General features: G+C 39.8%; 1 protein-coding gene across 1 annotated transcript in view; it reads right to left on the reverse strand.

Annotated features, from left to right (window-relative positions):
* The window catches only part of si (sucrase-isomaltase), a gene marked incomplete at both ends in the record, with an annotated part of 124,416 nt that overhangs the window by 108,608 nt on the left and 808 nt on the right, over positions 1-15,000 (reverse strand). The window contains 4 exons of the mRNA XM_080429099.1: positions 3,270-3,424; positions 3,803-3,912; positions 5,949-6,084; positions 14,770-14,855. Of these exons, the coding sequence (XP_080285225.1) occupies positions 3,270-3,424; positions 3,803-3,912; positions 5,949-6,084; positions 14,770-14,855 (487 nt within the window). The remainder of the gene's footprint in view (positions 1-3,269; positions 3,425-3,802; positions 3,913-5,948; positions 6,085-14,769; positions 14,856-15,000) is intronic.

Here is a 15,000-nt window from a genome sequence, read left to right on the forward strand (position 1 = left end):
AAGTTTAGACATCAATGGGCGTCGATCATGAATAAATATTCATTACATCTAAGAGGCCAGGAAAGAAAAGCAATCTCTACAACTGAAAATCACAGATCTGAAGATGAAAATTGCAGATAAACTCTCATATTATGGATGAATTCGCAAGGAGCTGAAATTTATGAAATTCAAAAGAGATGAAAGGGACTATGGAGATGGAACCGTCTACACATGGAGCACAGAGCAAAGACAAAAAAAAGAACGATCTTGTTTCATTGAACCTCTCTAGTGAAGATGATAACCACAATACACACAAAGCATCTAACTCTCTTTTTTTTGCCAGGGCATAACCACCAACCAACCCAAACAGAGGATGAGGAAAACAAGTAGTGGGCAGAGGAGGAGGAAGGGACAGGACACTAACTTTTGCCAGAGTGATCTCGTGGGATCACTCACACGTTCTCTTCCACGTTATCGTGGAGAGAATGTGTGAGTGATCCCACGTGATCAGTCTGGCAAATCCAGGCTAACTAACCCTAACCTTAACACTAACAGTAAGCTCACAAATATAGCTATGCCTAAACCTAACCTTAAACACACAATAAACAATGGCAAACCTGACAATAACATAATATTTGTCGGAAAAGGCTTTGGATTTTTTTTTAAGTACACCCACGGTGGGATTTGAACCCGTAATCTTGGACACGTGAGCCAGATGTTAACGCACTACTGTATGCAACCGAGGGTGCTGATTGAGCGTGGTTTTCATTTTTTAACCTGGCCCTGCCCTCTTTGTGGTAGAAAGGGCGCAGGTCCCTTTCTGCCTGGAAGCCAATCAGAGGCAGGTAGGGGCAAGAATGAGGGTGGAAAAAGGAATAACGTGTTTTGACTGCCTTCCAGCTGACACCAGGCTTGTTATATCTGTGAGCTATCACTTGTTTGTATACGGTATGCCCTAAAGAAATCTGTGAGTTGAAAAGCATAGATACTAAGCCCATTTATTAAAGGCTTTTTAATTTCTGCACAACATCAACACAACATCACTGTGTCTTCGTATTTGTTTGGTTATGACTAATTAATCACAACGCAAAGTACAAGTCAGTCAGTCAGTCTCTCTCTCTCTCTCTCTCTCTAAAATTAATACTCAAGACGCCACTTCAGTCTAGATACGATAATATTTGAAGGACTTCATTACAAATTGAGAGCGCCATTGCTTGAAAAAAATATGTCACCTACACTGAAAAGATTACCTTTGTCAAATCAAAACTCACCACTGAATATCATTAAATGCTTCATATACTGCAGGACTTACTTAAATTCTGAATGTTTAAATGGTGGCTATCAGGGCAATTTTGTACTACTTTTCCCATAGCATATTTAGCATGTTTGGAATAAAACCTCATTTGTTGCTGCTATGCAACAGCAATGGGCAGTTAGTGAAAAATTATGCATGATGCAGCTAGGCTAATTATTCTGCAGTTTGCCTGCACAGAGTGAGTTTTGTTTCTTCACGGCTTCGAGTTGATTACACAGGTTTATAGGCTACCATGGGTACTTACTTATCAACCATTAAAACCTGATTAGGGGAAATAAACTTTTGCAATAGAAACTTTGCGCTTGCAAAATAAACAACACTTTTGAGTATTTCGCTGCCGCATTCTGTGAAAGTAGCGAAGTTCAATGTGTTGTCTAAGGAGAGGCGCGACTGCCGCTTCCCCACTCCAGCAGAAGCGTGCTTTGCTCTGAAGTAGGCGTGGCCGCGTGGACTAGGCGTATACACACTCGGCCTCACAGAAACAGACTACTGTACAGAAGTAGTGAATATTGATAACAAAATATTAACTATAGCAGTTGTAGTTAATCAATACTGAGCAACTACATGGCCTATTGCTTACCTAAAATGTATAAATTGTTTACAAACAAACTGTCAGAAATGAGCATCAAGCGTCTGTACTGGAGTCCTTGAGTCGTTGGACCGCAACTCACTTATATTATCAAGGCAAACCTGTAGTCATGGCGAAAATTGCTGATCTACAAGCTCACAACTCGTTTGTGATGCGGTGCGTTGTGAGTTTGTGGATCGGCTATTTTTGCTATGAATACAGGCATGCCTTAATATTTTTACTTGCCCATTGGTATGCCTTGGTCACAAAAAAAATGAAAACCACTGCTATATAGAATAGCATAGAAAAGAGCTAAACACAACACAATAACAGAATAGATCAGAATGGAATGAAAAGGAAAGGAAAACAATCATTTAAACAGTTTTGTTCTGTCTTTCACTTTCCCATGAAGGAATATCTGAGGTCACTGAGGCTAGCCTTCACAGAAGAATGTACATAAACAGTACAAAGATATTAGATTAATGTCAGTGGCATTTACGAACTTATTCACACGAGGAAAATAATGAGGACAACGAAACTTAGGCCTACATTCCCTCACAAAGCCTTCCTGCACACTCTTGCATTCCATATAGTATTAATGATAATGGTGGTTTAATGGCCTAATGTTTTTTAGAAATGTCAACTGAGTGTGTGCGGTATGGTATGGCATATATGGCCTTAGAGCTGGACTGGAAGTGTAATTGATTACGCCGATGTTACCCAAGGCCTGCTAAGCATGCTTAGATTGGCACAGGCATAATTACGCCATCTTGTCTCTGTGAGAAACTGACATGAGAACATGGGAAAATAACATGTAGCGTGGAGTGGAAATAAATGAGATCACATTATGGGGAAAACGGCCGTCTGCAGCTCAAGTTGGAGGATTACTAATGTCTTATAGATTAAATTATTTCTTCCCTCTACTGAATATACACACCAAAGGATTTCTTATCTTTTTTTTCCCAGTAAACAAGTGCCTGAAAGCCAAATAGAGGTTGCAAAATGTACTCATTAGAGACATGCAAGAGTTACCAATGTTACATGTCTGTAAATGTCTGAACCTTGCTACCTTGCACAGCAACTGATGGGAAGAGCAATACTGGCAACATCAAGGGCTAATGAACCCTTTCCAAACTCAAATGACTTTTATTTATTTTTTACAGTTATATACATTTAAATAGAAATAGATCCTGCAATAAAAAGTTACTTCAGTGATACTTCCAACATCTCAAAAAAATACTGCATTGTCTTTTGTTCTTCTAATTCTAATGGACATACAATAATATTAGCACATTAGCACATCTGTACTGTACATGCATGCATGCACGTACATACATACATACATACATGTAACACACACACACACACACACACACACACACACACACACACACACACATTACTCACAGGACTTTCTTGTTGTCCTTCCTGCGCACTTTAAGGCCAAAGGGTTGGTGTGTGATCTCCAAGGTTTCACTGATGCGAGTTGAGGGCCGATTGTTTGGTGTGTTCACAACGTGCTCATGAGGAACTTCAAACCTCTTCTTCTGAGCGTCAGAGATCTGAAGGAAGGAAACAATTAGGGCTCTCACGATCATGACAGTTTAGTCGACGATTAATTGTCACGCAAATAATTGTGATTAACGATTGAATTGTGGTTTTGGCATGTGTCTTTGTCTTTGTAAATAACAAAGAAACAACACGATGCGTCACAATGAGTCACGTTGTGAGCTTGTAGATCTGCTATTTCCGATTTTAAAAAAAATATATGAACATTTTAAACATGGAAACAATTCTGACAATTATGCAAACATTTGTGTTTCACTTTGTCTCGTATTTTCACATATGTCCTTTGTTGCTGTGCAGAGCATGTTGAGAGAACGTGTTAAGTCTGTAGGCTATTTAAATGCATGAGAATAAATTCACATGCGTGCCTATACCTTAAATCTGAGTCTTCGGCTTGTCTGCAGCTCAGCGTGAAATGAGAGTTCCTCTATGTCTGCACCAAACAGGGAGGGGGAAGCCATCCTCTTCAGGCTGCCTTTCATTACTGACATGCAAAAATAGAAAAGTTACAGAACATCAGTGGTGGAAGACGTAAAAGTAACAATACCACAATGCTGAAATACTCTGTTGCAAGTCAAAGTCTGGTGTGCAAAATGTTCAAACGTACTGTTTAAGTGCTTATTTTGCAGAATGTCTCACTTTTCTGTGTTCCAAAGGATTCGATTATTATTTTGTCACAAGCTCTTGTTAATACCTTTTATTGGATAAATATTTATAAAACCCAAGGACGTAACCACTTCTGGCGTCCCCATTTCGGGCATGTCAATATTAAGCATTTGAACATTTTCAAAGAAATTCAAAATAGCAAAAATAGCTGTTATGTTTTGCCATTTCCATTACTTTTACAAAACACTAGTATAGTATAAACAGTATAGTGTAAAGCATAAAACAGTTAACGGGCAGTTAACGATCATGTGACCTACAGTACGGTGTTATTCAATACTGTTACTGTACATGTGGTGTGGTTATGAGACGTGATGACACAATGTTGAGGAGGTGACGAGTTTGACAAGGTGATAACACTGCAGTCTTTCATTTAGCACTTTGTCACTCCGTCAAGCACGGCAGTGCTCCACAAGGGCATGAGGGCAGATCGTTTCATTTAATGAAAAGAACCCCCAAACGTCAAAGAATAGCATTTCTGTCAATGCAGCTCGACAGCTGTACACTCCTTCTCAGTGGTGGAAAGTAACTAAGTACATGTACTTAAGTACAATTTTGAGTTACTTTTTACTTTACTAGAGTATTTCCAATTTCCAATATTTTTACTTCTACTCCACTACATCTCAGAGGCAAATATTGTACTTTTACTCCACTACAATTATTTGAAAACTTTAGTTACTATTTACTTAGCAGATATAAATTACTATATTATAAAACATACATTGACCACTTTACCCTTATTTTATACACAGGCCGATCTACAACAAGCTCACAAACGTTGTGAGCTTGTAGATCTGCTATTTTCAAACATTAGTACTTTTACTTTTGGTTCTTTAAGTATATTTTGATGCCAATACTTTTGTACTTTTACTCAAGTAACATTTTGAACACAGGCCCTTTACTTGAAACAGAGCATTTTTATATTGTGGTATTGCTACTATTACTTAAGTAAAATATCTCGAGTACTTCTTCTACCGCTGCTCCTTCTGATGTTTATTCATCACAGCTGCTAAGACAACCACTCCGTGTTGGATCCAACCGTTTCCAAGTGATACCAAATCTCCATGAGCAGATGGATTGCATTGCAAATTAAAATGAGAGCTTCAGAAACTCAGACGGCAGTTTATGCATATGGCAGGATCAAACACTGCAACAGGCTTAGAGTGCAACTTTCAAAGCGAATGCTCAAACTGCCTCGGAGGTAATCTTAGGTAATGAAGGATTTGGCCCTGGGCAACACCATAGCTGAATTCAAATGTTTGCGCACTCAAAAAAAGTATGGTGTTGTTTTTAAGGTGCCTTTATAAGTGTCTGTTGAGTAACAAGTGTATATCAAGAACAAACCGAAGTTCTATAAATATGTTTACTCACATCGACAAAGGAACTTTCAAGTGAAAGAATTCTCTTACATCAACAACTACAATCACAAAACTAAATGCAATTTCAAATAGATAATTGAAATCTTTTAAATGAAGATTGCCTGCCCTCAACTGCTCAACGTTTCCTGCCGATTTTCCTTTTTTCCCCGTGACAGATTTGTGCATTATTTAAGGCAGAGTATTCGAAAAGAAAAACTTGATATGAAATCCATCACGGTTTCTCCGATATGCCATCCATGTCATATTCCAGACCACACCTATTGCCCTAGGCACAGTAAGGCAATGATTTAAAAAGCAAGAAATGGAAACATGTGGATGAATAACACGTGAAAGGGCAGCTGTTCGTACATATACGGACGGACGGATAGATATAAAGATACGCAGGCCTATAGATACTGATAAAAATAAAAGGTTTGAGTGCGTGCGTGTATGCGAGAGAGAGAGAGAGAGAGAGAGAGAGAGAGAGAGAGAGAGTTACCAGCAGGGTTGATAGTTTCCTCTGGTGGGTACATATGTGGCGTGTAGGTGTATCCATGATTGGTGGGGAAGAAGCACCAGGGAACGTTCCTCTCATCCAGGGGGCTCCAGCAACATCCACGCTGCTCGCACAGTGGCTGCGTGGGGGTGAGGAATGACAGTAGCCATTAGGGTGCAGCTAAACCAACTTTGATATGCCAAGAAAAGGGATGAACAAGCCCTTAATTTTGTACAATAGTTCCCAAGGCACATTTGGACTTGTCTCATGGTACATGTTCTAATACAGTGGTTCCAAAACAATGGTTATAGTCCGTGAGCCAGGGGGGTTGGTCATTACCATCTGAGGGGAATAATGCTCATAGTGATTTTTGTCAAGGTATGCATGTCTAGAGTTAGAAAATATGTGATAGCCTTGCACCAATGGTAGCTTTATGGGTGCTATCATGCATTTTATGTTATAACACTAGGCGAAAATTACATGGGTCAATATATGAAAACATACTATTAACCCCCCCAAAAAAAATATACAAAAGGTTTTTCAATTGGTTCTGGTACGTCTAGGCATGCTTAAGAACATACAAAAAAATCTAGGAAATTATATTTCTCGTAAAGCCATCATTTTCAAGATGGCGTCCAATATGACTGCCAGGAGCTTAAATGGCTTTATGATACTGTTCAACCTAGAAAGGTGGTTTTGGTGTCTAAAACTAGGTCTTAGGGTTCAAGAAATATGGCTGAATCAGTGAAATTACCATCAGTTAATTTTTTATTGCCAAATCAAAGATGGTGTTCATCCCATGGTGATGTTCCATTGTACTAAATTATGTTAAAAACAACAAAATATTGCAGTTGTGTGAGGGAATCTGTGAACTTCGTGAACGTGATTCATATGGGGACCTGGGGGGGGGGGGCATTCATAGGTGTAGAATCTATTTCTAATGTTATATTTTGACTTGCTGGTCAGTCTTTGGCCTATGTGCTAAAGGTCAGGTCAAGGTCTCTCTCGCACCTTATCGTCCAACCAGGTGTCCAAGCAGGCAGCAGATATGGTCACTGGTTGACATGTACAGCAGGCCCTATTCACCTCACAATTGACATGGAGCCGTTTGTTGACACCTTGCAGGTATATAAGCTCTATAATGTAATTGTGCATCCCGGTGGGATGCATGTTATACAGTCATTCTTCAGCTGCATTGCAAAACTGATGCAAGGTTCAGCACTGGAAGTGGAAATGCATGTGGTTGCAGAACATGACAGGCAAGTTCAGTGGTCAGTCCTGAGTGTATCAGCAGCACTCTGAAGTGGTTTCTATCAACTTGGCCAAAGACATTTGAACAGATACAGCAGTAGCCTACCTGGACACTGCACATCTCCATCCTACTGGCTGACAGTGGGTAGACAACTTCTTCCTACACTTCACATCCACCAGTTTGAATGCGCAGGGAGACACATTGACATTAACTTCACCTTTTCTCTCATGAAGCACATGACTGAAGCACTTCTTCCATGCTGGCCATGTGCAGTGTGCTTGATATCTAACCCAGTGCCTGCTGAAGATGCATGTGCTCCATGCCATAGCATAGAGGCTAAGCTAGACCTTGTCTGTCGGCACCATGATGGATTCTGGATCACTGTCTCTGCTGACCAGTCTGGGGAGCAGACTGCCATAACGATCAGGAAAGATGCTGTCATGATGCATGTGAGTGGAGTGGACTGAAGCCTTCCCCAAAATGTGCAGAAACAGAGGGAGAGTTGAAGCACTGGTGTGTCTTGGTCATAAAATATTGGGGTGTAGGATTCCTCACACACAGAAAGATCATCTCTTCAATCCCATCCTTGGCTAATTTGCCCCCATGCTGTTGTGAATAGTAATGTCCTTTACCCACATGAGATGTCATCATGAAGAGTAAGAACATTAAGCAGAAGCCGTTGAGCATGTTGTACACCTTCAGTGCTGACGATAGATACTGCATTTAGTCATGATGAGGCAGACATCACCATGAGTTCCTATATCCCTGATGCAGCCATCTCTGGAAAGGGTGTGATACACATGCTCAGTGATTACACTGATGTTCTTGTCCTGTTGTATGCTGTGTATTGGGGTGTATCAGGTGGACCTACAGTGTAAAGTATAGATGGAGCATTGGGATGGGACAGTCTTATATGTATGACAAAGGCAAGATCAGAGCACACTACACTTTGCTGGCAGGGAACTTCCCAGGCTACCCTGATGTGCTGGGTGAGGTGGGTGCCACAAGTCAATGGCCCTTCCTCCAACACCGACCAACCTGTTGCACCACATGTGGGCTCATTTATTTACAAGTGATGTTGTGGAAAGTGGCAGACCACCAAGCCCCAGTTGACAAGTCGTTTGATGTCACAAAATTTGGATAGGAGATCTAGGATATTCTTGTTCCTGTCATTGCTAAGGGTGACCCCACCGTCAGAGCTATGTGACATGGTGCAATATCAATTTAGGGCACAGAGAGTGAGAAGTACATCACTGATGTACTGTAACTGCTCTGGTGAAGATGGTTACTGATGATATGTTCAAGCTACAGATGAGGAGTGATGTTAATAAGGAGGATACTTGTAAGGATGAGGTAGAACAGGATGTGGGTTGGAGAATACAGATGTAGTTGCAAAAGATACATATTTGACATTAGATTATATCATTTTACATTCATGTTATTATGAATACCAGTTCTGTCAGATAACTCACGAATAGATTGAACCAATATTATAGACCGAATATATTTAAGCAATATAATAGAATGAGAATACAAGTGTGGAAGTAATATTTTATCTTGGCGTTCAGGCTCTGCTATATTTGTTCTCCCTGCTCAGCACAATCATACGGCCATCATTAACCATTAAGAGCAGGGAGATAGATATACCATAACATAACAACCCCCCATGGGGAACAGACCAATAGCAGAGCCCACTGGTGGTGCTGGGGTGGTGGTGGGAGCAAACGCTGCATGACAACAAGCTAGAAGACACAACCGGATGGAATGCCCGATTCAAGAGAACTTAAATACCCGCCCAATTGGACAGCTGATTGCCACGTCTGTGTATGACGTAAGGATCTTGCATGACGCTGTAAACAGCCATATAGAATGAGCAATGCATGTAACCTCTCGAGTGTATGCTGCCAGAACTAACTCGCAGGCTACGTATAATTTCTGTCAGATAACTCACGAATAGATTGAACCAATATTATAGACCGAATATATTTAAGCAATATAATAGAATGAGAATACAAGTGTGGAAGTAATATTTTATCTTGGCGTTCAGGCTCTGCTATATTTGTTCTCCCTGCTCAGCACAATCATACGGCCATCATTAACCATTAAGAGCAGGGAGATAGATATACCATAACATAACAACCCCCAACACGCGTGACCTACGGTGAACGCTCACCGATTCATCCAAACAGATATCCCACTAAACTCCTTCAGGAGACAGTGACGAATATGCAGCTAGCAATTCTGGATCATGCTAGGATATTCTAACATAACCCCCAACACGCGGAACCAAGAACGCCCTACGGTGAACGCTCACCGATTCATCCTAGCAGATATCCCAATAGACTCCTTCAGGAGACAGTGACGAATATGCAGCTAGCAATTCTGGATCATGCTAGGATATTCTAACATTATGTGAACTTGAATGTGAAGCCATGGCTACGCTTGCCGTAAGCCTTATTCTATATGATAGGAAAACTATGTGTGGGGTGAATTCTCAAACCCATACCAATTGACCAAGCTGATATCCCATCCACCACAGACCAGCGTCTGGGATCAGCGAGGACATACTAACTTTATGTGAACTAAAACTATGTGTGGGGTGAATTCTCAAACCCATACCAATTGACCAAGCTGATATCCCATCCACCACAGACCAGCGTCTGGGATCAGCGAGGACATACTAACTTTATGTGAACTAAAAGGCCTTAGCTGCCATGCACAGGCAGCACTTAACCATTCCTCTAATAGCCACATAGAAGAATATACTACATAAACTTAACATGCCTAGTGTTAAGAGTTGATGCCCCCAACCGCATCCTACTGATGCCCCCAACCGCATCAACTCTTATGCAAGCCAACTGCATCACCGTGATGCTATACCCAACCGCATCAGCCATGATGCAAACCAACCGCATCAACCATGATGCCACGTTTTTTTTTTTTAAGTTTGAGCAACCAGCTTAACTCTTTAGTGCCAACTAAAAAACATTTAAAACTTAACATGACTTTGAAGTCACGCTACACCCAGCGACCACCAGATATGCATGGTAATAATAACAGAACTACCATTTACATTTAGCTATTACAACACTTGTATTCATTACATCCTGAGCCAACAAAGAACTCCCCATTTTAGCGCACATGACGAACATGGCACTAAGGACCGTTTTATTCAGAACGGTTGATCTGTGCACCAACTGATAATATGCAGATGGTTAAGATTTGTTCTGTTGAATTAAAGCTTAAACTGAAGATGGGACATGACCTGATGAACAAATGAGCCACAGATAAAACATAATGCTTGTGTGAGAACAGACTAAGATCTGTGTTTTAACAGCTAAGATCTATGACTGCCCCATCTAACCATAGATTGACTTCTAATTAACTAAGAATACTGAAGCAGCTTCCAATAAGAGATTTAAGATATATTCATAAAATGTCCCTCCATAGAAATAAAACATCAGAAATCATGGATGCATGACTAACTCTTGATATACACTTAGATTAGACTCCACGTAGATGAAAGCAATGGTTATCGACTTATAGTAGTTAGTAGTACCAACAATATTTAATCTGAATCCAGTACTCCCTTTACATTACATGCTTGTAAAATTGCAACCTTGCTTACGAGACTGCAAGAAGAACCACGCCAACATAATACCAAGAATGATAAGCCACCATTTAAAGAACATAACATTAAATATTTGCCTCCTGAGCAGATTTTAATTAATGACCATAACATTCATTATCCAATAACTTCATAACAACAATAACGGAACTAAGTTTGGATTCCAAGAACCTTTGAAATGCCCATCAACCATGACTCTACTGAAGAGCCCCACCATTTATCTGGTAGCAATAACTTTACTCCTGTAGCTTGTCACACAACATGACATCAATTGTCAACCGCTTTTATAAGAATGCATTACATCCGGGGATCTGAACATATGTTGATCCCAAGATAAGACATGAGTGCCCTCATAAATTGCTCCCCTCCTTTATGCCCTGAGAGCATGAATGCCCTCTGCTGGACCATCTTTAATATAACAAAGACCATTTAGATGGGCTGCTATTGCTAAAGATAAAGAAAAGCAGTTGTTTTCTTTCAAGTGTTTCAAGATTTACTTAAGAAAATCCCTGTAACCTACCAGTCTCTTATCCAAGGTGTAAGCAGCAAAATGTATATCACCTTGACAGCAAGAATAGCTTAATTAGCTTTGCAATACAATAGCACAGGGGGAACTTTAGAATGTAACCAAAGCTTACATCTAACCAAGCACTGCAGCCAACACAGTATAATAGCCCATTACTTACTTGATTTGCACAATTTACTTCATTATTATATTTACCAGCCTCCACTATATCTTAGAGGCAAATTATTACCAGAAAATGTAGGCTACATCAGATGGAAATAGCTATAGCCACCAATTAGCACATACTAGCTGCAACATAAAATATATTACCACAATATAATGGCCATACTGCACAGCACACTATAGTCTACTTTAGTATAAAATTATGCACCATGAACCATAAGTTCTCTTTACAGCATATTTGAATGCAGTCTCCTAGATTTGAAAAACTGCTGAAAGAATGAATCACTAATATAAATAGCCTATATATATTTTAACCAACTGTAGATTAACTTGAAACATTATTAATTCCTACACTGAGATACCTGGTGCTATGCTGCTTTACTCAAGTAAATCCGCAGACTACTGTCTGCAACACTAAAACGAGATCAAGAAAAATGACTTAGTTATAACTTGCTTATAATAAGCGGACATGGCAACCCAGCACTGTGTTGCGTCTATGCTTGCAGTCCCATAGCCCGGAGGGAACGCACTCGACGTTGATCAGTGAACCACGACATGTTTGGAAGCGCAAGAACACACACTAGCTCTTCTTCATCCACAAGTGTACTTTCTTATCCCACTCAAGATGACGGCCAGACTGTGCATTAATCGTTTTTAACCAGTACATTATATGAAACATAAGATTTGAGCAATGCACTGCATAAGTGACACTAACTATTGGACCTCTCTCTCCCTCTCTGCTCTGAACAGCTGATCACTGATACGTGCAGTGATGCCGGTTTGAGAGAGAAATCAGCCAACCTAGACCACGAAAATACTTGTATTTAACCTGTATTATCCTAATGTATGTGCATTGTCATTGAAATAGCCTAAAGTGAGCTTGTAGATGATCTGCTATTTCGAAATCTTGTGATAAAAGTGGAATATTTGGAATATGTATATTTTTAACTACACATTAATCTGGGGACCATGACAGAACCACATAAGAAAGCGATCCCAAAATAACTTTTCCCCAGAAATAAGCCAAACCACCAATAAGCGATTTGACGGAAAACCAGCCAATGTTGCTAATAATGAGATGAGGCCCCATAGCCCGGAGGGACACAACAGAAAGCTCTGCTGGCTGAGCTAAAACACCGCTGTTTTTCAGCTTAACTTTGAAAACATTAGCAAGGAGCAGTTTCACTACAATTTAAGTTGCTTTGCTTTTAGTAATAGAACAAGTATCATATAACAACCAGCGGCACCAGACCACCACTGAAACCTCAACAATGACATTAGCATCAACAGCATATTAGCTTTTTTTTTTTTTTTTTTTTTTTCCAGCAGCATAGAGAAGAACACAGCAGCCTTAGTAGATAAACAAACGCGACGCCATACCACCTGGCCTTCACAGTAGCCTATAATAGACAGCAGCTTATGAGCGGAAAGCATGATTCAAGTAGCATGAAGCAGTTACACCAGCAAACAACAGCAGCTTCTGGGAAGCATGATAGCAAGTAGCAGTAGCTCCAGCAAACAACCAAACAACCAGCCAGGAACAGCAAACGCTGCATGACAACAAGCTAGAAGACACAACCGGATGGAATGCCCGATTCAAGAGAACTTAAATACCCGCCCAATTGGACAGCTGATTGCCACGTCTGTGTATGACGTAAGGATCTTGCATGACGCTGTAAACAGCCATATAGAATGAGCAATGCATGTAACCTCTCGAGTGTATGCTGCCAGAACTAACTCGCAGGCTACGTATAATTTCTTGTGACATGTTAATGACACTTTTCACAAAACAAAATCATGAATAGTGAACCATGAATGTTCATCAAGTTGTTTCCATTTGTTGTTCTCCCAGAGGTCAATTTTAACCTTGACCTGACCTTTGACATGATTGACCTGATATTAAAAAAATAACATCAGGAATGGATTCTACATATGAAAACCCTAAAAAATAGATATTAAACAGAGGTATTCTAAGACAAGCGGATTAAAAGTAAAAAAAATGCCAGGCGTGTGTTTAGTGGCCATTTTGGATATTTTCTTACCCATTGCACTATATTCTGTTTATTGAATTTCATAATACATTTCCTTAGAATCTAACATGGTTTTAAATCTATAGGTAATTTACAAAGGAACCCTTTGTGTTCCATCTTTCATTAAAACCAAAGTACATCTTATGTCACATATAGTCACTATGTTGTCACTGCCTGTAATAGAAAAATATTCTAGATATGCAAATTTTAACAACCTTTCTGGACAATATATAGTCTGAGCTTTATCCCAACCATTTTTCAGAGAGAGAGGGTCAATAATAAGAGAGAACCATCAGTTTGAAGTAGAATGCTTCATTCGGATTTTGAAAACTGTGTTTTGGCTTGTGGTTATAAAAGGAGTGATAACACACAGATAGCTACCACCGATGCAAGGCTATCACATTTTTCCTAGCTCTAGGGGTGTATACCTACCCAAAAATCACTATGAGAATTATTCCCCCCAGATGGTAATGATGACCCCATTTTTGGGGTCCTGGCTCACGGACTATTAAGGAAAAAAAGAAATCATAGTTTGCATAACAATCTATGATTGTTTTCATATTTTCTTTAAAATGCAAACAACTAGTGAAAATAGCTAATATAAAAGCTCACAATGCTGGCTATTTTCACTTTGAAATGGGGCTTCATAATATATTTTTCTAAGTTTGGGTCCCGGGGAGACGCTAAACTCATCTTTTGGGTCTTACCTGAAAAAGTTTGGGAACCACTTAGCTCTGGTCCATAGCGTTAGGAGAACTCCTAACGCTATGGACCCGAGCTAGGAACCACTGCTCTATGAGTATAGGGCATAGCAGTGGCGGCCATTTTCTGGTTCCACTTCAAAATAGTCAATGCATTTTTCCCATTGACATTTCCAAAAATATCTATATCAATCATTTTAAGCCTAGAATCAAGCCATCCAGGGTCCTGGTGAATCATGACCATAAAACGTTTGATTCTGTGAAAAAAACTTTTTTGAAAACGGCAAAACAAAGGGTATTTATTAAATATAGTATATCAAATAATTAAAAATAAAATCACAGAAAAAAAATTGATTCATGATTCACCAGGACCCTGGATGGCTTGATTCTAGGCTTAAATGAATTGATATAAATATTTTTGGATATGTCAATGGGAAAAATGCATTGACTATTTTGAAGTGGAACCAGAAAATGGCCGCCACTGCTATGCCCTATAACAAAAAGCAGCTCTTTGGAAGAGCATACCTTTGATGCTCCTGCATCAGGGTAACAATCCACTCTCTCAGCCAGAGAAATGTTGGGACAACTAGGAACGAATGCTTCTGTGGTTTCTGTTCAAAGACAAAAAAAAACAACAATAAAACAACAGTTCAAAGACAGAACCAAAGATAAAACACCATAAAAGAGAGTTCCCAGTGATTAATTCTATACGAGCCAGTTCTTTTAGTGGTTAAACTCCCTGCCAACTTGTCCCAT

Source organism: Gymnoscopelus braueri (assembly GCF_963280865.1).
Source record: "Gymnoscopelus braueri genome assembly, chromosome: 5".
Lineage (NCBI taxonomy): Eukaryota > Metazoa > Chordata > Actinopteri > Myctophiformes > Myctophidae > Gymnoscopelus > Gymnoscopelus braueri.